We start from the raw sequence: 23,857 nt of genomic DNA, 5'->3' as shown, positions 1-23,857 counted from the left end.
AGCCAAATAATGGTAGGCAGGAGAGAGGCAGAAGTCAGCAGAGAGCCTCAGGGACACAGTTGTACAGTACCGAATGTGCTAGAAGAGAAATGGTGGCGGGTTGAGAGCAAGGAAGGGGAGGACACTGAGGTAGCCCACTTCGTACAGAAGGAGGACCAAAAAGAGAAGGAGAAAGAAGAGTAAGGAGCGAGAGATAAAAAATCCACTAAAATTTCTGTAAGGATCGGAGAGCCTGAGCAAGGCTGATGCTGAGGGGGAAGGGGCTGGGAAAGGAAGAGGCACTGATATGAGAAGAGGGACATAACTGAGGGAGCAAGGAGCCCCTGAGGACGTGGGACTGGATCCAGAGAACACGAGGATGGATGGGCGTAGGCAGAAGCCAAGATACCTCTGCCAACGAAACAAGAGGCGCTGCATTCCGAAGTGAGGAGACCTGCACCTGGGCATTTTCGTTTTCATCAGGAGTGAGGTTCTCCGTGGAGGGGGAGGGACGGGATGGTGGGGCAAAGCTGACAAGAAGGTCAGATCAGGCGGAAAGTGTAGCAGAGGCCCTCAGGGGGCCCAGAGGCCAAGCCGCCACTAGGCAACGCTCCTGGGAAACTTGATGTGCAGAACAAAAGCAAAAGAAATGCAGAAAAAATTAAATGTCCTTACAACTTGCAGCCCACTGACAAGTACTCGAGACAGGCAGGGTGACCTTCCTCCAGGAACTCAACTGCCTCAATGTGAATACTTCGCTAGAGGCAAAAGACAACCTTAGCTTGACATGAGCCCGATGTCCAGGATCCTGTAAAAATCCTTTTGGAAACTTCCTTTATCTCTGCCCACCGCCCCCCACCATGATATGTGTTGGCAATCATCCTCCAAACATGTGGCCCACTGATACACATCCGAAGGGTCTCGTGACTAAGGTTTTACTAGACAGTCAGTCATAAATGACCTGATCTTCATAGCGGCTAGCCCCTCAAGGTCCTGAAAACCTTGCTCCCAAATTCCTTAGAGACTTATATGGTCTCCCTAGACCCCTCCCAACGTGAGAGTGTACAGTCAGTCACTCCTCACAACCCCGGTGCAGCTCTGTCTGCCCACGGATCCTGTGCCTGGGCTTTAATAAAACCACCTTTTTTGGCCAAGAATTCTTTCTTGACCATTCGCTCCTGGACCCCAACATTTCACATCAAAACTGACCTTCCTTTATGCAGCTCCCGGGTAAGAACTCAGGACTGTTGGCTTTAGCACCACTCACTTGACCCAGGCAAGGAGACTGGCTCCTCACCAGCTTCTCCAGCACTCAGGCAGCAGAGAGGGACCAGGCGTGGTGAGATCCAAAAAGTCCCAGGAGATGAACCAGGGCTGCCTACGCCTAGCGGGGTCATCCACACCCGTTCATCCCTCAGGAGGACGTTGTCCCCCACACCACCACAGTCTGGGACTATTCTGTGTGCCTTCGTGCTTTAGGCAATAACCGCTATAGATTCCCTTGCGCTGGGGGATTTAAAGAAATTTTACATCCGCTTTCTGGGCCTTCCGGCAGCCCTCCGTCAATCTCATCTCCAGCTGCTAGGACAAGCGGAAGCAGAGCTCTCCAGAGTATTGCAAAGAGGACATGTCACGCTGCATCTGGAGCCTGTCCTCCTGTTTCTCCCAGACGTGCCCCTCCCCCTCCCAGGGTACACAGACAGGAAACGCTATGGCAGATGGCCTTAAGGGTCCGTGGACTTTCGGATACTATGTTTGAAGGAACGGTCCTCAGCAGGGAGTGATTTGGCCCCCAGGGGAGATTTGGTAATTTGGGGTTGTCACCAGAGGAGAGGGGAGGGATGGGGGGGCTACTGGCCTCCAGTGAATAGAGGCCAAGGAGGCTGCTGAAGATCCTCGGGGGCACAGGACAGCGCCCACAATGAAGAATTATCTGGCCCCAAACGTCAATAGTGCCGGAGGTGAGAAACTCCACTTTAAAGAGTTCTTCATCTTAAAGAGGAGGACCCTTAAAGTTTTGCTAAAATCCACTTAAGGGTTATTAATAATTTGAGGTTTACACTGGACAGGAGTGAAAACCCATCCCAGGCAAGCGGGTGAAGAACGGTAGGACTTACAAATTTCCACCAGATGGCACTACAACACAAGAGAAAAATCCAACATTCTGCCACCTCCGTTTCTGAATCTGGCTTCTCTCCCTGGTCAGCCCTCTGCAGTAACAATGCCCATCCTTTTCAAATGGGTTCCTCACTTTTTAGGTACTTAGTGTTTCCCACCACCAATATTTTTATGCAAGTGAATTGAAACGAACAATGACTAAAGCTCATTCTGGAAGATGTAAAGAACAGGGCCACCTCCTCAATCAGCTGCGGAGTTTCCATTCCCTGTGGCAACAAGGGGGCTGAAGAATCTGCTAGCATCTTGCTGCCTCCTTTAGCAAACTTTTAGCTGGGCACCTGGCCAGCAGACAATTCCAGGACTCCTTTGCCCTTAGGATGGCTGAGTGATGAATCTCTGGCCATTCATGGGATTCGAGCAGAAGTGTTGTGAGTACCTCCTAGGTAGTAGTGCACTTGGAGCACGGGTTCTCATCCAAAGGGGACTGCCCTCGAGCGGACATTTGGCAACTTCTGGAGACATGCTTGGTTGTCATACAGGGGGATGCTACTGTCACCTAGTGGGTAAAGGCCAAGGATCCTGCTAAAATCCTACAATGCTCAAGAGAGCCCCCCAAAAGGACACAGAATTGTCCGTCCAGAATATGAATAGTGCCCAGGTGGAAAACCCTGCCTTAGAGGGAAGGGGCAGGCCCCAGCTTCCCCTCTCCCCCTTTCCCCTGGCTGGAAGGAAGGTACACGGGTGCACCATCTTCGGCCAAGTCTTTGACCATGCGGGGCCACAGCAACGAACCCAGGAGTGTGGAGCTCCCAGATAGGTGAAATTTGAGTCCCTGGCCCCATATATCTACCTCACTACTCTGGACACCTGATGCCCAGAGAGATAGAAATACATTTTCAACACTGTGAGCCACTCTCCTGAGTGTCTGTGACAGCAGCCAAAATAATATGCTGATACCATAGTATATCCATTATGTGTGTATACACACACCCACGGTACGATAGCGTACATACTGGTACTACTCCAGTAACCGCTCTACCTGAAACTTCCCCACTGCAGGCCTACTTTGTTCTGTTTCCCAGGGGCCCCCTGAGCTCTTTCCCCCTGGTATCTTAACCCTCTTCTCTCCTTCCTTCCTCTCCTGATGTGGTTTCTTCCCTAAGGCAGAGATTCCACCAGGACCAAATGATTTATCAGCCTCAATCCATAGCTGACTTTGCCCCGAAGACACCACACTCCTACCATCCCCTTCCCATCCTATCCATAGAGATCTCATTCTTCCCACATCCATTTTCTGAACAGGGGAGGAAGAATCTCATCTAAAACAACCCCCTTCAATACATACACCTTTTCCGGCCCTTACCCTTGCTTTATGTTCTTCATATAACCAAGATGTACAACGACATTATTTACCTGTTCATTGTCCATGCTGTACTCAACAGAGTGTTACTTCTTTGAGGACAAAAACTGTTTTGTTCACCACTGTATAACTGGTAAATAGAATACCAGAATCCGATAAAAATATATATGATGCGTGGGACATATGTCATTTCAAATGTTCTAGCAGTCACATTAAGTAAGGAAAAAAAGAAAGGTGAAATTAATTTTGATCTCAGTTTATTTAACCTAAACAGTCTTTCCCTAACATGTTATCACTAGTAAAATGAGGTATTTTACATTCTTTATCTCATACTAATTCTTCAAAATCCACTGTGTGATCTACCCTTCCAGCTCACCTCAGTCCAGACTCCACAAGCTCTCAACAGCCACAGGCGTCTGGCTGCGTGCAATGGACGGTGCAGAAACAGAATAAGCCCAGACACAGTCGGCAGCCAGTACATACTTGTTAATCTTCTATACTGTTTAATTCTTCTGTAATATAGGAATACCAGGTAATATTCATGCCAAGGGTAGAGCCTAAATGACTTAGCCATTTGCTCTTATTAGGCACTTAAGTGTTTTCGTTTTCACTTTTAAAAATAATTCTGCAATGAACATCCGGTTTAACGTCTGTTTTTCTTTGGAACAAATTCCCAGAAGTGAAAATTTTAAGACAAAAGTACGCCCTTTTTAGGGCTCTTGCCCCGGTTTGCCAAAGTACCCCAGAAAGGATATACCACTTAGACTTCGGTGGATTTTGCTTGCTTATTAACGAATCCTCTGTGATGCTAACAGGGCAAGTGCTGCTGATAATGCCTGTGATACAAATAATGTTAATAGGTACGAACTTTGGTCCGCTATATCGCACCAGGCACTGTGCACTAGGGATTATTCACATTTTATGGGCGAGAACCCGAGGCTCGCGAGGTTAATAAACTAAAAGCTATTTCCAAAGCCTGGGCGTGTCCTCCTGGGCCACGTCCTCTAGCATTGCCACTTTAAAAGAGAGAGGAAAAGCTAACTAAAAACAAGACGAGGAAGATAAGAGAGCTGAGAGAAGGGCGAAAAGTCGACAGTCAAGGACTGGCCCAGGGACGAGGGTGGTGCAGAAACAACCCTCGTCTTCTTGGCACTCCACTCGCGTCAGCGGAGATACAGTTGCTCGACCCAACGCGGCGACGCCGGAGCCTCGCCCAGACCTTCAGCCCACCAACCTCCTCCAGCCAATCCCCTACGCTCCGCCCCGGAAGGCGGGGCCTCATTTCGCGACAATCCCACACGTGTCGCAGAACGCGGAGCGGACGTGGCGTCAGCGACGGCGTGCGCGGACTTCCGGCGCGCAGTCACGTGATCCGCGCCGGAAGTGCATTTCTGGTCTCCCGGGCAACAGCCCCCCTTCCGCGCCCCCTCTGTATCCTCACAGGATATAGGCCCCTGCTCGCCCACCGCCTGGGATCCGCGAGCTACGAGCACACGAGGTGACTCCGGGGACGGCTGGGTTTCCTTTGGGGAGTGAGGGAGGAGCCTGGAGGCCCCGGCGCCTGGCTTCCTCAGATGCCGGGAGAGCCGAGGGCTTTCCTGTCACGTTGTCGTAATTAGCCTCATCCCGCGGGGCGCGTGGGATGCCTAAATCATTGCTGGTTATTTGTGACAGGGGACTGGTTCCAGAGACTCTCAGCTGCCGTGCTTCGGAATCACTGGAGGACTTTTAAGAATTCTGATGCCTGGGCACCCCCCCCCGTCCTAGACCAATTAAATTCGAATCTCTAGAAGTGGGGCCCAGGCATCGGTATTTTTATTAAACTCCCCCACGGGATTCTGAGGTGCTGAATAACACTGTGTTAAGCCAAGTCTGGAAAGTGAATTCGAACTTTGGCTGTACAGCCCAGTATCTGAACAGAACGTCGCCCAGGGCACCCTCATCCTTGGAGGGATGTCTGGAATATTGGCCCGTCTACTCAAAACTTGGGGTTTTCTTTGTTTTTCCTCACACTCCTACCTCTGTGGGAGGTCAGAAATTTTGGTGGAAGTTATCTAGAGAACATTTGGCACCCGGGGTCTTTTATGCGCTTTACCCGTGGAGGTGGAGAGGGTCTTTGCCCACTTTTCTTCCTCAGTAATTAAGTGGAGTTGAACCAGGAACCGACGAAGTACTTTTTAGCTCTGAAATCCTGGGAGTTCCTTAGTACAAATCAGATGGTTCTGAACAATTTTATCGTTTTCAGGAATGAATTTTAAAGTTGTTTCATAGGCTAGGTTCTGTATTCAGCTGTTTTGCACCGTAAGTCAGAACATTATTAGAAAGTCTGAAGATTAATAACACTTCGGGGCTTATTTACTCTCAGGGTTTCCATTAATTGTGGGCTGGAGATAACATTTACAAATACAACTTATAAATACAGTTTATAACAGCCCCTTTGGGATAGCAGTGCCAAAAGATACCATATATTTTTAAAGATCATTGGTTAGTGACTTGGGGTAAGTATAACTGAAGACAGGTTCACAGTAAGGTATACAGATCTCCTCTGTGTTTATTGCTCTGCTGGGAATGTATCTAAACTAAAGCTCCAGAGAGAAATTTTCATTCTAAAACTGTTTTACAAATGGTGAAGGATTATTTTGGTTTTTAGGACCAAGCATTTAAGGGTGGGGTGAGATGAAAAGGATGGGGGAAAATTGAACAATTCAGGCCAGAGTGGAGGCTGGAGAGATCACAAACTGGTGCGGAAGAACTCTTGGACCTCTTCTCTCCGATAGGAAATCCAGCCATAGAACAGTTGGACGAGTGAAAAAAGAGCATAACTGTGGTTGATCAGAGATCGGATGAATTGAAAATAGTTTTGAAAACATACTAACGTATTTGTAGGTCTGCTTCCCGAAAAGATTTGGAGCTTTACGGTTACTCGAGTGACTAGCTACTCAGTTTATTTAGGGAAGGTAGAAGGAGGAGGAGGGACTGTTTTCAGGAACCAACAATCTCACCAGCTTCCAAAGGCAAGAAAATATAGCTATGGTTTTTATGCTGGAAGGAAAATAGGAAATTTAAAAGAAATTAATTGCAGAATCCATGCCTACAAGTAATCGATTAAATGAGTGGGACGTAGTGAGTGCCATATAAATTCAGAACACACAGCGATTAAGTGGAATTACCATGTGTGTGTTTATAGAAGTAAACTTGAAATAAAGCTCCTGAAATCTGGTGGGCTTAACCACTTTAAACTAGTCATCGCTTTTGCTGATAGGCTCTGAACTTGCATAACCTGCCTGTACAACCCTTAGTCCTTTACAGTCATGCTAGGTTTTATTTTGTGAGGGATACACTTGGCTGTGAAGTGAATTTACCTGTTTCCTCGTTTGAGTTGTAGTACTATTATGTCCTTTTTGTTATCTCAGTTTTCAACTCTCCCATTGCCTGCTGTGTTCATGAGTCAGAGGGTCATTTTGTTTTTGAGTGGCCTCATATTTCACTTAAGAGTTTGACGTTAGCCACATGGGGATTTGGTGAACTTGCAAATAAATCCACTCACAAATCCATCACCCTGCTGACAAATTAAACAATGCCATTCTGTGGGTGGAAGGTTATTTGTATTTTTTTAAAAAAAGAAGAAAGCTTAATTACACCCTTTCAGTCTTTCTCCTACCCCATGCTGGGCCTGCCTTTGTGACATTACTTCTAACTGCAACATCCAGAAGAGAGTAAACTGGGGTTTGGAGTTGAAGGAATGAAAAGGAAATAAAACTTTTTTGGCTCCCTCGCCTATCAGTTTTAACAATGGTTGTTACAGACAGAGAGGTGCGGGCTCTCTGAACTGGGTAGTATGTGCTCTTGCGGGAGGCCTGTGTCTGGCCATAAGACAGAGCCTGGACTCCTGAGGGTGGGAGGACATTCAGTCTTGAGCCATCTTTGTTCTCCACATTACCCAGCACAGACCATGCTAAGCCACAGGAGGGAGCCCATCAAGCCAGTTGAACTGCTATCAGGCAGCTGGGGGTGGCAGGCAGGAAGCAATGCTGTCAGAAAACCCTCCTTTTATTATCTTAGAGGAAGTTCCTCCTGGTGTGTGCATTATTGGAAGACATCTTCTCTGATAGGGTTATTACTAAACATACAGAAATTCCTTAGAACCACACATGACTCATTTCATGTAATTTCCATTTTTCGTTGTACCATCATTTATTTTGAGCAATTTCCAGCAGACCCCCTTCTACCCTGAACATATCCTGAAGGCCTAAATTAGATGTTCCAAATGATGTGTTTGGTTCAGAGAACCAAATCACTGGGAACCTTCTCGGGAAGGTTTGACTTTAGGGGCTTTAGCCAGCATAACTTATGACTGACCTCCAATGTGTTTCTATGCAAAAATCAAAGCAGGTGAGTTTTCATGTATTTGATTTTCAGAATTCTACTGGAAAAGGAGGATAGAGAGGAAAATCCAGTTGCAAAGTGTACATTATCATTTGAGGGGAATTTGTGTTTTTATTTTATTCATTGGTTGCAATGACACATCCTAGATCCTATATTTATAGGAATAGTAAAAAGAGTATGTACGCTGTCACTACCTTTCAACAAAGTCACATTACTTATTTGTGGAATTTTTTAATAACTTGATGGAAATAGTTGGATTTTTTTTTCATCGAAAACGACAAAGCTCTTGTCTGTTATTCCTCATGTATATTTATGCATTGAAAAATACATTTCCAGGATAAGCAGATTCGTTGAAGAATGAGTACGTTTTTTAAGAAAGGTTGTATGGGGGGGGGCGCCTGGGTGGCACAGCGGTTAAGCGTCTGCCTTCGGCTCAGGGCGTGATCCCGGCGTTATGGGATTGAGCCCCATATCAGGGCTCCTCTGCTGTGAGCCTGCTTCTTCCTCTCCCACTCCCCCTGCTTGTGTTCCCTCTCTCGCTGGCTGTCTCTATCTCTGTCAAATAAATAAATAAAATCTTTAAAAAAAAAGAAAGAAAAAAGAAAGGCTGTATGGGAAAATATATGGTTCAGGCCCTGGGGCACTGTCTTGCCAGTGGGCCCCGGGCCTCAGCAGTGTTTCGTGAATGACCTCAGCGCTGTTTTTTTCCTTCCTTCTCTGGTGGTTGAGGACAGACAATGAATTCCGTCTCTGTGCTCGCCTGGGCTCAGCTGGGTAGTGACTATTATGCCATTGTGCTTGCTGGGGCGGGCTGCCGGTTTGGTGGTACTGTGGATCCTGGCCTGCCCTGACATTGCCATTCTCTTTTCTTTCAGCTCCACCATTCCATTAGGAGAAAAGCTGCTGTTCAGTCCATGAAGACGTGTGCCGCGGAAGAGTAAGAGACACTCCCAAAGAGGTGGCGAATGAAAGAGAAAATTGAAGACCATTGAAAGGCATCTAAATCTGCTGTGACTATAAGTTTGCTTTTCTTTGAACTGGTGGCTGAAGGTGTTGCTTTAACGTCTGGAATTAGTTTCATGTTGGCTTTTCAGAAACCCAGGCATCTCTTTTAGGTCCTTAAGTTCTCTGTGTAGAAAGAGTAGCCAGTTTTAAAAAGTTAACAGGACCCATTCTTAGAGGAGGTTCTCGCCTTCCCTTAGGAGCTGAGGCACTTAGCAGGAAGGGACATGTATTCTTTCTTCCAGGGAAGAGACTCTGGGAGCTCTCTCCTGCTTCCCATCTTTGTTGGGTTGCTGTCCAGCCCATGGCAGCTAGTAGGTTCTCCCATCAGAAATCATGGCACTACGTGTGCATTCTAAGCCCAGTTGATTGCAGGAGTTTGGTTTTTTTAAAATTAAGTCTTTAAATATCTATGTAGATCTTTAAGAAATAGTCCAATTTCCTTATTTAGTCATGGAGATGATTCTTTTGTCCCAGATATTAGGAACTGGTCACCAAGTTTGCTGGTGGTCATCATCACGGTTGTCTTGCTTCCTCTAGGCTTACTCCAGCCCTAATAATTTATGAGACGAGTGAGAATCACAGAGTTCCTCCATGCAGTGCCAGGTGGAGAGAGAGCAACAGTGAGAGCATGCTGCGTGCCGAGAGCAGAGTCTGTGCAGCTGAGTGATATGTTCACATGGAGCAGGCTGGCGAAGGATGGCCCACAGCTTGTTTCTGTTACTACCCGGGCGCTAAGAATGGTGTTTACATTGTCGGAGGGTTGTTTTTAAATTTATTTATTTATGAAGATTTTATTTATTTATTTTAGAGAGAGCGAAAGAGCACGAGCCGGGGGAGTGAAAGGCAGAGGAGAAGGAAAAGCAGACTCCCCACTGAGCAGGGAGCCCAATGCGGGGCTGGATCCCAGGACCCCGGGATCATGACCTAAGCTGAAGGCAGATGCTTAACCGATTGAGCCAACCAGGCGCCCTGGGTTGTTTTTAAATTTAAAAAAAAAAAAAGAAAGAATATGAAGAATGTATGACAGAGACTGTATGTGGCCCACAAGCCCAAAATATTTACTATTTGACCCTTTACAGAAAAATTTTGCTGGCATGAAATACTAAGAGTAATGCTGGAAAGAGCAAGCCAATAATTATAAAGCTGCGTGCAAGCTGCTACTCTTTTAGACGTATTTTTCTAGGCCTTCTTTCATTTGATTTCTGAGAGTTTACTTAATTTGTCATTCTCAGGAACTACTTTTAATTGAATATTTGTAGGATTTTAGGAACCTTAAAGTACTTAAAATGTAAAAGAATATGATACAGAGGTTTGGGAATTTGTAGAGGGAGAATAATAAAGCCAGGGGTGAATGAGCATGTGCGACACACAGCTCCAGGACTCTAGACTTGCTGGAGGATGGTGGCAGATTTGATCATAAGTGTCCCAGTGGCCAAAACAGGAAAGTACTATCAGAATAAAATCGATGTCAGAGATGCCTATATCAAGATAAATTCAAGATAAATTCAGCTTTCCTTAATGGCCTGGGTCTTGAAAGAGTCCAGTGCCTTAGCTGACTAGTTGGTCTACTTCGTAGGGCACTGGCACACCAGGCTGAATCCGAGCTGCTTGTTCTCCAGACCCTGGAATCAGCTTTCTTCAGCCATCTCAGCCCACTGTCCTGGCTTCCTTCTTTCAGAAGGGCTCAGGGTGTGCCTTGCGTGATCTCTGAGACAGTGTAACATGGCAGCCCTTCTAGCAAATTATTTGTCAAATCAAGGGCATAAATAAGTAGCCTCTCCTCAAATTAGCTCTCCCTGCCCCCTTTTAATCACTGCCGTTGACATTCGAGCAGCCTGGTGAACGTGATGAATGACACTGGAGCCTCTTGAACAGTTATCTACTTGATCATGTGTGCCTACACTTCTAAGTCTGCAAAGTGGAACCTCTCATAAGCCATCTTGTACATTTTCGGAATACTGGTACTTTTAAAGTCAGGCTGGATTTTCCCAGTTGTAAATAAAAACAGGCTTTCCCAAGGTCCGCAGTAGTGTTCAATTACAATAATGTTTATGGCATATTTGAGGCTAAATCCAGACTTCCCAGTTCGGGATAATTTACATTGATCTGGTTCTAAGTACGTTTTATGAGGCATCGAAGTCTGGATTCAAAACTCTTAATTTCCAGAAGACACACAGATGCTTCCTAGACTTTCCAAATTTAATTCCTACGCTACTTGTTAATCTCTAAAACAAATTTGATTAAGACACATGGAGTTCACTTTAATGGCATTATGTGCTGCAGGCTCTCAAAAATATGCAGATTTCAGTGATACAAATATGAAACCAGACTGGAATGAATTAGCCACTTACGCGCTGCACCTTACAGTTTAGCACTTAAGTATGGGCTGATTTCTACTGTAATTTCATTTATGTTAGTGTTATTTCTCTGGGTGGTTAACCCCTTAATTGTATTGACTTTTATATGTCTTCAGTAGCTTGTAAACCACATAGGCAGTTAGCCAGGTTTTCAGGTAATTGCTCATGTTTTAAACCTTTAAATTATAGTTTTAAAGTAATGTGAACTTAATTTACACTTATATTATCACTGCATCGGTTAGCTTTTTTCCAGTTTACATTCCCTGCATGTGTGTGTATTCCTGAATTTAGAACAGGGAACAGGAAGTGTGGGCTGTGTTTAAGATAACTTTACAGAAGATCATGTCAACCCTTTTAGAAATGGCTTACTGGAAAGCCTATTATATTTAAAAAGAAAGTGAATGGTTCTCTTCAGGCTAAATCTTAAAAGATGTGGTCAATTTAACATCTCAATTTTCGACATTAACCATAGCAGAACATCTGATAGAGATTACAAAATAAGTCAAGTTTATTTCTTAAAGCTTAGAGATTTTTTAATTCTGCCCTCTAATTAAGTGAAGGAGGAAAAACAGGCCTCCTTCAGTATCTGATTTCCCAGAGTTTGAAAACCCAAGTAGCTGGTTGCTCAGCATCGCATCATGCTAGTGGTTTCATCTCAGAGATACTGCAATTCTTGTGCATTTTACAACATTACTTTTGGTTTTTTTTTTTAATTCTAATTTTTATCATTTTTTTAAAGTAATCTTTACACCCAATGTGGAGTTTGAACTCGTGACCCTGAGATCCACAGTTGCGTGCTCTGCCGACTGAGCCAGCCAGATGCCCCAGGATATTTTGTTTAGTTTTTTTTTCTCTTAAGTACATTCTGATGTACGCTGTCGTTTTAGTAGCTCTGAACTCTGAACAGGAAGGAGAAAAGATAAAATTACTTTAAATAGTTCATAGAAGGTACAGCTGCAGATTAAACTTTACCTTTAGGTGTCTTTGGCCATATCAGTACATCACAAGCAGGTAGGTAGGGGCGAAAGGAGTAAATCCCGGCCAAGCAAGGCTGTCGAGCAAAGGTGTTCTACGCAGGCACTTGCTGGAGAGTCTCCATGGAACAGTTTCTCCTGCAAAGATGCAGAGTGGTTAGGCAGGGAGAGTGTGGTGCCACACGATGGCTGAGAGATGCTTACTACAACCAAAACAAGGCTCATCTGGGGGCTTAAAGCTCAGGGTACAACCCAGACTGGAGAGAGATCTTATTTGGAGAGACTTCTCCAAGTCCCAGAGCTGAGGCAAGATCCAACAGTGGTTTCCAGTGAGTTGGCAAAGTGTATTCTGTTCAAGCCGTGGGGACAACTAGGGTTAATTTCAATCGGCATCGGCATGAGTTAAGGATTAGTAAATTAAGTAATAGTTGTATATTTTCAGTTCATGTTCTATATTAATAGTTTTTATACAGGTACTAGTTACTAACTGTATGGTTCTTTCCAGTCTCTACTTTCGATAGGTAAACAAATACTTGAAAAATGCAGTGTCCTTTGAGCCACTTAATCATACCTAAGGGGATCCCTCTCCCGGTGCCAGGGCCCTCTAGCGTATGTTGCGTGGAGATCAGGCATGGTACCTGCAAGAGGCAACCTCTGAGGACCTGCTTTGTAAACTGTGAAGCAGCCACAAATGTCACCCACGTGTACTGACCAGATGTTTGCACTGTGGTTGTTCTTTCCTAGTTTCAGTGCCCATTTGGACTTCCACAACCAGAGATGGCAGCAAAGGTAAGATTTTCTTTTTAAGTCATGAGTAAAGGGTAAATTTTAGCCTTTAGAGTCTTGGTATCTCATTCCATGATGGAAAAGACCAAAGAAACAAATACATCCAAAAGCTAAAAGTAAAAGCACTTTTGGGTAGGTTGCTAGACAGCTTTTGTCCAGACACTGAGGAGTGCGCCACACCAGCAGATGTAACAGCGGGTATCAAGGGAGGATCCAGAGAACATTAGTCCATGTGGTTCTTGGAACTAGTCGCTTAGTTACAGTGGGTAGAGAGGGCCAAGATGGTTGACGTCTGTATCTCTCCCAACATCTTATCTAAAAATGATCATAATTAGCCTCTGTCCCACTTTATCATGGCCATAACCTTAAACTAAGTCCTGTGCATACCTCATGCACATGTACTTGGTGTCCGTTGTGAGCGTGGACCTGTCCTGTGTCCTCTTCGGCCCAGTAGTAGCATCCTGATGTAGAGTAGGTATGTACTAGATACTCGCTTGATCTTACTGTGTAGTCAGTTAAGTATTTGAGGGTTCTCTTGCAGAACTATGTGGTGTCTAGCCTCCACCTCCCTTTATTCTGTAGGTGGCATCCTGGAAAGCTACTGAGCCGTGGTCTTTTCATCCCGTATATGCAAGATACTGGCGACATTATCATCAGGCGATGGCCTGGATGCGAAGCCACCACAGTGCCTACAGGAAGGCCGTGGAATCGTATTTCAGTTGCCCGTGGTCCTTCCCTCCTGCAGCTCTTCCCCAGAGCTCTTACACTAACAAGGCCAGATCTCTTCGGCCCTCTCGTGACCATCTCCTGGCTTCCACGGACTCGCACTGCGGGTCTTCACATTCCAGAAGGTCTGGGCAGCATCCACCAGCCCGCCCAGGAGAACGGCGCCCGAGAGAACACCGAGCTCGCCCCACCGAGGAGGAGGCGGAGTCCGAGTCAGACGGGGGCGTGGAGTGCGACCTGAGCAACATGGAGATCACCGAGGAGCTGCGCCAGTACTTCGCCCAGACCGAGAGGCACAGGGAAGAACGACGTGAGTGTGCGCCTGGCCCCCCCCGTGCTGCCCCCCCGTGCTGCCTTGCCTTGCCTTTTGCATTGTCTTCTTCCCTCGAGTTATTTTTTAACTTCCTACCATTCCACATCCAGTCCCACCTCAGCTCTATCAGTTTCCAGAGGCATTTTAATACAGGACTTTTTTTAGCTCTAGAACAAAGCTTGTCCCAGTGGTACCCCTGCCATCTACTGAGTATCAGGGGCGGATGGGGGGGTATGTGCACGTGGGTGTGCTTGTGTTCCCTAATCTACACCCCAGCCCCTTGAGGGTATTCCACCCATTTCACAGATGAGGCAGGTGACCCTTCAGAAGGTTGACTGACATACTCCGTAGTACAGGCTAGTAATGAGCTGTTGGGATTCAAATCAAGGTCTGTCTGACTCCCAATTCCTGTTCCACTTCCTCTAGCACAAACTTAGGGATTAGGTTTTGTCCCTGAGACTGCTAGGTTTTTAAAATACTGCTGTCACCTCACTGGTACACAGTTCTGAGATTTCCCTGGTGCTAGTGAGCTACCAGGTCTTAATTTTTAAGCGGTGTTCAGAGTAGAAGTCAGTGTGAACCCAAACAGTTGCAAAATGTCTAGGACTCAAACCTTTCTGGTTCAATCACACGTCGAAGCAGTCTGCTCTTAGTGTTAGAGAAGCGCAGTAATGCTCTTCTCTCTTCCGTGGCAAAGCAGGAATTTCCTTTTTTTAATTTCTTACCATGTTGCCACAAAGAACTGCAACTGCTTGTTGTGCCCTCCTTACTATGAAAATTCACCAGACTGTTTACATTTGAAGTGTCTCAGTTACACAAATGCTCTTGTTATAACCAATATCTAGTCTCAATATTGTTTTTATTGAATTCTAATTATATGATATTTTACCTAGAATTTTTTAATAAATAGGAACAAACAAGATAAACAGAAACATGGAAGTCTGGGGATGGGCAGGTTGTGGTTCCATCTTTGACTGATCTATGTTTTCCTGATGATGTGCTTATCGATCCCCGCGGGGTGTCAGGAACTGAGCGGTAGGCTTTGTATAAAGTATCATGCCCTTCAGTGTCTTAAAAGTATACAGTGATGAAGGAGAGGACGTGTTCAAGCTTGTCCACATTTGGTTGGAGTGCCGTTTTTATATAGCTTTTAAAAAATATGACGGATGTGGGGTTTCTTTCTGTTGTCCTTAGCAGAGGGTAGAATAACTTGTTTTTCCCACCAGAGATTGATACTTTTATGATAGCAGTTCTGATTAGGGATGGAAGCAGACCCCAGTCACCCAAAAGACCATTTTGAATTATCTGCTAATTTAAAATAAACAATATATAGTTGTTCAATAAAAAATGGATATGAAGATAATGAAAATGAGGTAACGAAATGTGTCTTTCCAACATAAGCAGTTCAGTTACAGATATGGCTAAGAACCATCCCTGTTCCTCCTCTTGCCTTGCTCAGGTAGAATTCTAGGTAAGTTTAAAAAAAAAAAAAAGTAGAAATTACCTGCTAAGTCGTGCCTGGCACTGAATACAGTTTTGAATGAATGAATGATTTCAGGATTAATTATGAGCCTCAAATTGGGAGGTTTTCAGATATCCCATAAAGTGCTAAACTTGTTATGCTTGTGTGGGACATTTTACAAATGAGTTAGGCTTTGAATGCTTTATAAAGTTGATGACCTTCGTATTTGGTTTATATTATTCCCAAATTTGCTGAGTTGACTTCAAGGCTCCAAACTGCACTGTTATCATCGCTGTTGTGGTTGAATTTTGTTCCCTAAAAAAAAGATTTGTTGGAGTCCTAACCTCCCCCCCACCCAACCTCAGGATGTGACCTTGTATGGACACAGAGTCTTTACAGAGGTAATCAAGTTAAAATGAGGTCTTTGGGGGGGGGGCTTATCCAGTATGACTAGTGTCCTTATAAAAGGAAACACTTGCACACAGAGAGAGCCATGCACCCAAGGAGAAGGCCATGTGAAGGCTGGAGTTCTGCCACTGGAAGCTAGGAGAGAGGCCTGGACCAGATCTTCACTAGTGCCTTCAGAGGGGGCACAGCCCTGCCCACACCTTGATCTCAGACTTCTGGCCTCCAGACCTGTGAGATGAGAAATTTCTGTTAACGCTAAGCCACCCAGTTTGTGGTGCTTTGTTACAGCAGCCCTAGGAAACTAATGCAATCCCCCGTGAGAATTTTCTTTGTTCCCAAAATGCAATCTGCGAGTGCGACATGAGGTGAACTGCACAGGTCTTGCCATCCCTTTGAAGATACTGATACATACATATTTTACCACGGTCCAGACAGCAAACCAATAAAAAAGGGAATTTTGTGAAAACCCATACAGCCTTCATCTTTAAGTTCATTCTTCAGTATATACGTTATTTTTCATAACATTACACCGAGCGAGCTGTGGCGGATCCGCTCACATTACAGAGCCCCGCCCGCCTCCACCACTTCTCAGCCAGAGGTTCTGAGTTTGTGGGTCACCTGCCCTGATCAGTCTGTGCCGCAGTCACCTCACCTGTGCAAGGGGGTCCTCATTAATGGAGTGGTAATTATGACGATTCCATGAGATAATAAAAGAGAAGTTAGAGAACCATGCTTGGTACGAGCAGTGCCCAAGAAGTGTTAGTTGTTTTGGTTAGTTGCTAATAGCTCATCTTTTGGTGTGGGTTACTAACCATTTACTGATTTTACTCGGTGTTGTCCGTGCTAATTAGTGCTTGATTGAGATTGTGCATAGTTTTCAATAAAGATACTCTGTGGCTTCGAAAAAAAGCCATTTCCGCTCTGCACTTTTCAAATTCTTAAATTGACTTAGAATATTTAAAAGGCAAAAGAATTAAAGTTTTGGTGTCGATCTAATTTAGTCATTAACACAGTTTCATCCAAGTAGTTATTAACACAACTTTTAGTCCATTTCAAGGACATTCTTGCCTGATGGAACAACATAGTAAAATACAGAGAAAAATGAACCCACTTCCATATTACTAATAACAGCACTACCTTGACCTTCTGCTTCTTTGTGCTTTGTAAATGTGTAGTTGTAGCATAATTGAAAACTGCTTGTCATAGGGTCTCCACGATGCTTTTGTGTCCTGCGGTCTGCCCTGAAAATATTATCGGGTCTTTGGGAGATGTGGAGATTGTCTGGCAAGGGCGAGAACCTGCTGTGGTGTCAGAGTCTAATCTGACTGCTAAAGATTTAGAAGGTGCCGGGGCCTGACCCGATACCACCAAAAACAATGGGCATTATTTTTTGCACCAGCACTTTTGGTGGCATATAGGATGAATACAACTCCAGACTGTTCCTTCGAGCAGTACTGAAGGATGGAGCTCAGATGTAAGCAGTGTGAATGCCCATGGTGCTTTCCAACCCATTACCTTCACTAGAAATGTTCATGGAAGTTTAGCTACATACACAGCTGGGATGTATTGTAGTAGTGATTAGGGACCTGAGTAATGTGACTTCTTGGTTAAAGTTGTTTTGTTTTGCTCTTTGAACCACTGGAAGCTACTTATTCAATAAGGCAAATTCAACTTTGGATATGGATCATCTAGAGAACACAGAATTTTATGGAATATCACTAGCAGGGAAAACATAGCTAAACTTGATTTTAGTTTCAGTATTATTCACTTCCACGGGAATATATATGTTACGTAAGTCATCATCATCTGAGTCTTATTTAATATTTTCTTAGAATAAAATCCTTCATACTGGACAGCACGTTCTTGTTTGTGATTATTGCTCTTCCAGATAATCTCTAACATATTTTAATGATAACAAAAAAATTAAGTAGGATAAATAAAGAACTCCTGTGTGGTGGGAACAGACATGCTTTTGATTATGTTATATGTCATTTCCTAATGAGATATTTCCGTTATTCAAAACTTCACTGGTAACATTACTTATGGGAAAGTAGACAGTTGTGAGGTCAGCTGTGTTTTCAGTTATTTCTTTTTTTTTTTTAAAGATTTTATTTATTTATTCGACAGAGATAGAGACAGCCAGCGAGAGAGGGAACACAAGCAGGGGAGTGGGAGAGGAAGAAGCAGGCTCATAGCAGAGGAGCCTGATGTGGGGCTCGATCCTGTAACACCGGGATCATGCCCTGAGCCGAAGGCAGATGTAACCGCTGTGCCACCCAGGCGTCCCGTGTTTTCAGTTATTTCTTAGGAAAAAATATTTATTGTTAGATTAAGAAAAGTATCATGTTTTAGTCCTAAATAACCATCAGTTGAGACTGCAAGATGATAGTCCTAATACTTAGAAGGGAAATGAGTGAAAGTTGTCATTCCCAGCGGAGAAGAAGGCCTTCTGAAATGAACGCCACCACTGTCTCAGGCTTGAGCCAATCAGATATTATCCCCTGTGTTTTGGGGGTAACCATTGGGTCAAAACAGAGACATATTCACAAAGAGCTTAAACCCAGTTGGGAAGAGGAGACAAAATAAATTAAAACTGATACCTAGAAGACCCATCTATGGCCTGGTCCATGGATACTTTGGCAGCGATGGATAGAGCCAGTGAACTCAGCCATCAGAGAAGTTTCACGGGGTAGTGGTGGAAAATGGAGTGTGCTCTAGGCTTTGAGGGATGGGGTCAATTGGGATCAAGAGAGAAAGAAAGGGAGTAAGTCCACTCCCCACTTAGCACTCAGAGTGCTCTTCTTACCACAAGGCCTAGATGTGCTTTTAGACATTTGATGGGAGACATCTGCTCCATCGTGTTGTGTCCACCGAAGCTGGAAGGTTTAGACCAGTTTTCGTTACCAAACTTTCAGTCAGCTGGAACCCAGTTCGCCCTCAGTCCACCCTCTGTGGGAAGCCTGGAGGATATAATGAAACGTACAGCCCAGTACTGAGTGAGCCGCTGTGGTTTAGCCGATGGGATTAAAGCGTGGCGTCCTACTGACTGGGCACAGTTCTGCCGTGTGTGTTTGTCTCGTCTAGTTCAGATGCTCGAAGAACGTCAAGCCAGTCGGTGGGAAGATGCATATAGAAGTCCATAGAAAAGTGGAAGGGCGGGATGGAAATGCACTTGTATTCTAAAAGTGAAAATGGTAATTATCCACTGACTTCATTTATCAGGGAGAGAGGGCTGTGAGGTGAGGCTGAAGGCCCAGCAGAAATGGCTCCGGGTCTGCTGGCAAGCCCGTGTGTTCCGGGTGTGTTGCTGACAAGCCAGAAATGAGTCACTTGTGATATAAATCAAGCCTGTGCTTTTGCTCAGTTGTGCTGAAATCATTAATTCTGGCAACATAGCAGAGAATACAATCAGAAAGACATGCTAATCCTAGAAAAATGAGAAAAAATAACGTTCTTCAGCTCTCATTTGTCTTAGTGCTTTGTCTTCCAAAATGTTCTGCCTTTGGGCTAATTATCTGTGGAATACTGAATGAATGTTTTCCTGCTATTCAGGTCTTCTAAAATCCAAGTCACTCATGATTTTGTTTTCCTTTGTAGACTGTAAGTCCACATTGGTAGTAGCATCATGTAAATTTATAGATTGAGGGGGAAAGTATCAAGGTTATAGATCCTGAACCCAGATGGGATCCAGTAGCGTTTCTCCTTAATAGGATGTTGCCATTCTCTTGTTTTAACCCTATATGCATATTAACCTTTATATTACTTTCCTAGGGCTGCTGTAGCAAATGACCGTACATTGGTGGCTCAAAACAACAGAATTTATTCTCACAGTTCTGGAAGCCAGAAGTCTGAAATCAAGGTGTTAGCAGGACTTACTCCCTCCAAAGGTTCTGGGACTTTGCTTCTTCCCCCTCTGGTGGCTCCTGGTGTTCACTGGCTTGTGGGGACATAGTTCCAATCCTGCCTCCTTGTTTACATGGTTCCCCCCTGTGTCTCTGTGTGTCCTTTTCTGTCTCTCATAAGGACACGCTCATTGGGTTTGGGGTCTACACTAATCCAGTATGATCCCATCTTGGTCCTTAATTATATCCACAAAGACACTATTTCTAAAAAAGGTCTGTTCTGAGGTTCCATGTAGGTATGAATTTGTGGGGGACACTATTCAACCCACTCCAGCCCTGTATTAAATCTGGAATCTAAAAATATATTCTGATTTGTATTAAAACAAGTTCCCATGACTGAATAGCCTATAAGAAAAAAAGCACTGGGTAACACTGAGTCCCACAGCTGTTTTCAGTGAAAAATGATCCACTTCTCCATGACATGGCACCTGTTCTGTGTGAGGTGCGATGTTCTACTGCTCTGCTTCTGTCACGTGATTCTCCATCTGGTTGAGCCCTCGCCTTGTTTTGACAGGAAGAAAAACTACTAGTGATTGAGAACCCTTTCCTTCATTGGGAGGAAAGAAGCAATAAATAGAAAACGGAGTAAGTGATGCCTTCAAATTCTGTTGTAAGATTTGCTTGGTCCCCTAAGTCAGTATAAGCTACAGTACTTTCAGATGCTAGCTGTAGCTTCCAGTGTCCAGCCAGTCTAAGGCCATTTGGTTTTAAGCTGACTGGTTCTCAAATTTGTAGCCTAGCCTTAGGACTTTTTTTTTTTAATTGTTTAAGTAGAGGCACAGTGACTCAGATGTAAAGGAACAAGATCAGACCTGATCTCATTGGTGCCCCCGTCTCCCCCAGCCTCTGTGCTGTGGAGGCTCTGAGGAACCCACGGGAGGGGAGCTCTGCCCAGCACCTTATGAGATGTGAGCATCTGTTTCTCTATCCCTGAGTTGTCATCATTTTTCTTTAACAGCATCTGGAAGAAACAGCTGTTTACAAAAAATGTATGGCCTCTGTCCAGGCTTTCTCTCAGCAGTCATTTCCTGAGCACCTGCTTAGTGTCAGGCATCGTGTCCTCCCGGGGCTGGGGACGGTGGGGGGTGGTGAAGGCAACAGTGCCCCTTCCCCATGCATGACTTCCACAGGCGGGTTTTAGCATTAGCTGGTCAGTGCAGGGGACAGGCTTCCTGCCCCCTTAGGTCCATGTTTTAGGGTAACTACTCACCATACTGGAAACCAGGAAAGCTCCAAGCCTCTTTCAAGGCAGGGAGACGACAAGGGTTAAGTCTTAAATTTTCATAAGGAAACCTGAACAGGAAGGAGATACAAGAAGAGAATTGAGAGCAGAGGGCTATGCATTTTATTCTGTTATTCTTACACAGAATGAGCTTCATTAACTGAAACCCTGTGATGGTAAGCCATGAGCATGTGCCAAGTGTGAACTTGGAAAGCTGCACTGGCTACGTTGACTGGTGGCTGCACTTGGCTCGTATTAACAGTGTTTCATCGACAGATGTCAACCGTAAGAGAAAACATCTCGATGTAGAGTTGTTACACTTATGTACTTACTACCTGTAAGATAGTTTTGGTCAGAAGAGTAGCAGAACCATGGTAAATTATCATCAGGAAAAGAAAAAGAAAGATGAAAAAGTAAGAAGGTTAAATTCACATATTCTGGCAGCAGAGAGCAACACTTGCTAAGATAGCACGGATCCGGTGTTGATTAAAACTTGTAAATGCAAAGACTCAGATTTAGACAGGAAGTTGAACATCTGCTGTGTCACTAGATCTGTCGGCGAGGCTGATTATAGTCTTGGGACAAATGTGAAAGTAAAAGGACTGTGGTCTGGGAACCTCTGTCTTCTAGATGCACGGGCTCTACCCTCCGCCCTGCAGTGCCCCCCATGGGACTGTTTCCTCCAGGCCTACCACGAAATGAGCCCAAGGCTCCCATAGGTGGCACAGGGAACTGCTATCCCTGGCTAATGTGGAAATGCCACACTTTCAGAAGCGTAGTCTTTGAAGGGTGGGGATATACAATCTAAACACCCGGGAGAGCTGAATAACTTACATTGTAATGTTTCAGACTTGGCCAAAAGACCAAAACTGAGAAACAAATGCTTAGTGACCTCCCATTCGCCTGCACATTACACCAGTATTTTGGTTCGGTTCTACATTTCACAGTAAATCAGTTACATCTCTCTTCTGTGGATAAGGGAACAGTTACACTGCTTGACATCATTTGGCCTATGTGTAGGTGACGTCCTGGTGTAAGAGATAAGCTGCGGGTGGGCTAACTCAGAAGTGGCCGTCCATATTCGTCGTGTTCCCAAGCGTCCACAACTCCTTCCCCCCAACTCCAAGGGGATGCGTGCAAAGAACAGACTTAGGAGCAGGACTGCCTAGCCACAGACATATCTTGCTGCTCACTTCTGGGTTCCCTTCTACACTAAGCTTTCTGCTTTTCTTTTCTTTTTTTATTTCAACAAGGAAAGGGTGACTTAGGTCATTGTTTTATCCCTTGTGACCATCTGCACTCTTTATTCAGTAGCATTTCTCTCCGTAGCTATAGCATTCTGCTGTCCATCTCTTCCCGACAGAGTCGCTTAGAAAAATCTGTCAGTTGGCTAAATTTTACCTTATGCAGTGTTCTTTTATTGATACGTTTATGTTGTTTCTGTATACATAAGAATAGAAGTTCTGATATTAGGACTTGTTTTAGTAAAAAATAAACGGGGGAGAATATACTGAATTTCTTGCTTTGCAAGAATCCATTTAAATTAGTAGGGTTAAAATCAGAAAACTCTATCCCTTGAAATTTAGCCTACGGTAAGCTGTGAAGTGGAAAGACAAATCCCATAGTGAGGAAGTCAGCGCACCGTTGCAGATCTGTTAATACAGCAGGAAGCTCAGAAGTCAGGTCTTCCTTCCATTGCAGAATTGCCCTGGCTCAGCCCTTTTTTCCTTGGGCAAGGGTTGAATTATTTGACTCCATTTCCTGGTGTGCTCTGTGCTTTGGCCGTGTGGAAGGATCGGGGATCCTCACTGCAATTCTATAAATACCAGCACTTGCTCTTTTCCAGATTACGTAAAATCGGTACCCCTAACATGGGGCTGACTTTTTCCCCCAGCACTTCATTTGTGGGCGGAAGTACTACTTGCAACCCTGGACTTTGCAGGAAGCATTTCGTTTTCCTGCTAGCCTGGTACAGTGTGTGAAACGGGGCGAGCTCCGCCAGCCCTTCCCAGCTGGGCAGCTTGTGGGCAGGCCACATAGTGAAAAAGAGAGAGCTGTATTCGGGGCTCAGTACAGAGGCTTGATGGTGCTGGGTGACATGGTTCCTGGCTGCTCTTTGTTCTAGCAGGGTATGCCTCCCAGATAAGTGAACGGTGCCTTTCCTAGGTACGCAGGTAATGGTGTGCGGGTGATGCCTTAGAACCTAGTAAACGTCTCGGCGGGTGCAGCCGGGCCCGACCTGGCGGTGCAGCCGGCAGCCGCATCCCCAGGCTCACCACCCACCCCACCCCCATGTCGGTTCGTTCTTAGGGCGGCAGCAGCAGCTGGACGCCCAGCGCCTGGATGACTACGTGAACGCCGACCACGACCTGTACTACAGCACCCGGCGCTCGGTGGACCCCCCCTCTGAGAGGCCTGGTGAGCGGCGCCAGGCCGAGATGAAGCGCCTGTATGGGGACAGCGCCGCAAAGATCCAGGCCATGGAGGCCGCCGTGCAGCTGAGCTTCGACAAGCACTGTGACAGGAAACAGCCCAAGTACTGGCCGGTCATTCCGCTCAAGTTCTGAGCCCGGGCGCAGGGCACCCAGCCGTCACCCCCTTCCTTTTAGATTCACTGAATCACACCTTCTGTGCATTTTCTCAGGGAAATTTCTCTTATACTGAGAAATAAGCATGTCACCAAAGTCCCAGGGGGCCCATCTCAGGGCTGGATGTAATATGTTGGCCGCTTGAAGTCAGCAAGACGTACTGTTGCCAACATGAAAGATTTTCTTTTGACCTAAAATGATAATTTCATATATATTAGGCTTGGTTTTGATGTCACTAATACTGTTCAGTTCATTAAAGTCCTCATTTAGA

At 45.1% G+C, this 23,857-nt stretch overlaps 1 protein-coding gene across 5 annotated transcripts; it reads left to right on the top strand.

The window, feature by feature from the left end:
* The first annotated feature begins 4,821 nt into the window (after nucleotides 1-4,821).
* On the top strand, nucleotides 4,822-23,857 carry GEMIN8 (gem nuclear organelle associated protein 8). Of its 5 annotated transcripts, none has more exons than XM_019808143.2 (5): nucleotides 4,822-4,955; nucleotides 8,719-8,780; nucleotides 12,924-12,968; nucleotides 13,548-14,001; nucleotides 23,309-23,857. In XM_019808143.2, the coding sequence occupies exons 3-5, from the start codon at nucleotides 12,957-12,959 to the stop codon at nucleotides 23,563-23,565; spliced, it is 723 nt and encodes a 240-aa protein (XP_019663702.1). In that variant the 5' UTR covers nucleotides 4,822-4,955; nucleotides 8,719-8,780; nucleotides 12,924-12,956; the 3' UTR covers nucleotides 23,566-23,857. The 5 variants fall into 5 exon arrangements, with proteins under 5 accessions (XP_019663702.1, XP_002927497.2, XP_011233319.1 ...); XM_002927451.4 differs by having other exon boundaries at nucleotides 8,719-8,801; XM_011235017.3 differs by having other exon boundaries at nucleotides 8,719-8,838.

This window comes from Ailuropoda melanoleuca, chromosome X (genome assembly GCF_002007445.2).
Source record: "Ailuropoda melanoleuca isolate Jingjing chromosome X, ASM200744v2, whole genome shotgun sequence".
Classification (NCBI taxonomy): Eukaryota; Metazoa; Chordata; class Mammalia; order Carnivora; family Ursidae; genus Ailuropoda; species Ailuropoda melanoleuca.
This window is presented reverse-complemented; position numbering and strand designations above follow the sequence as displayed.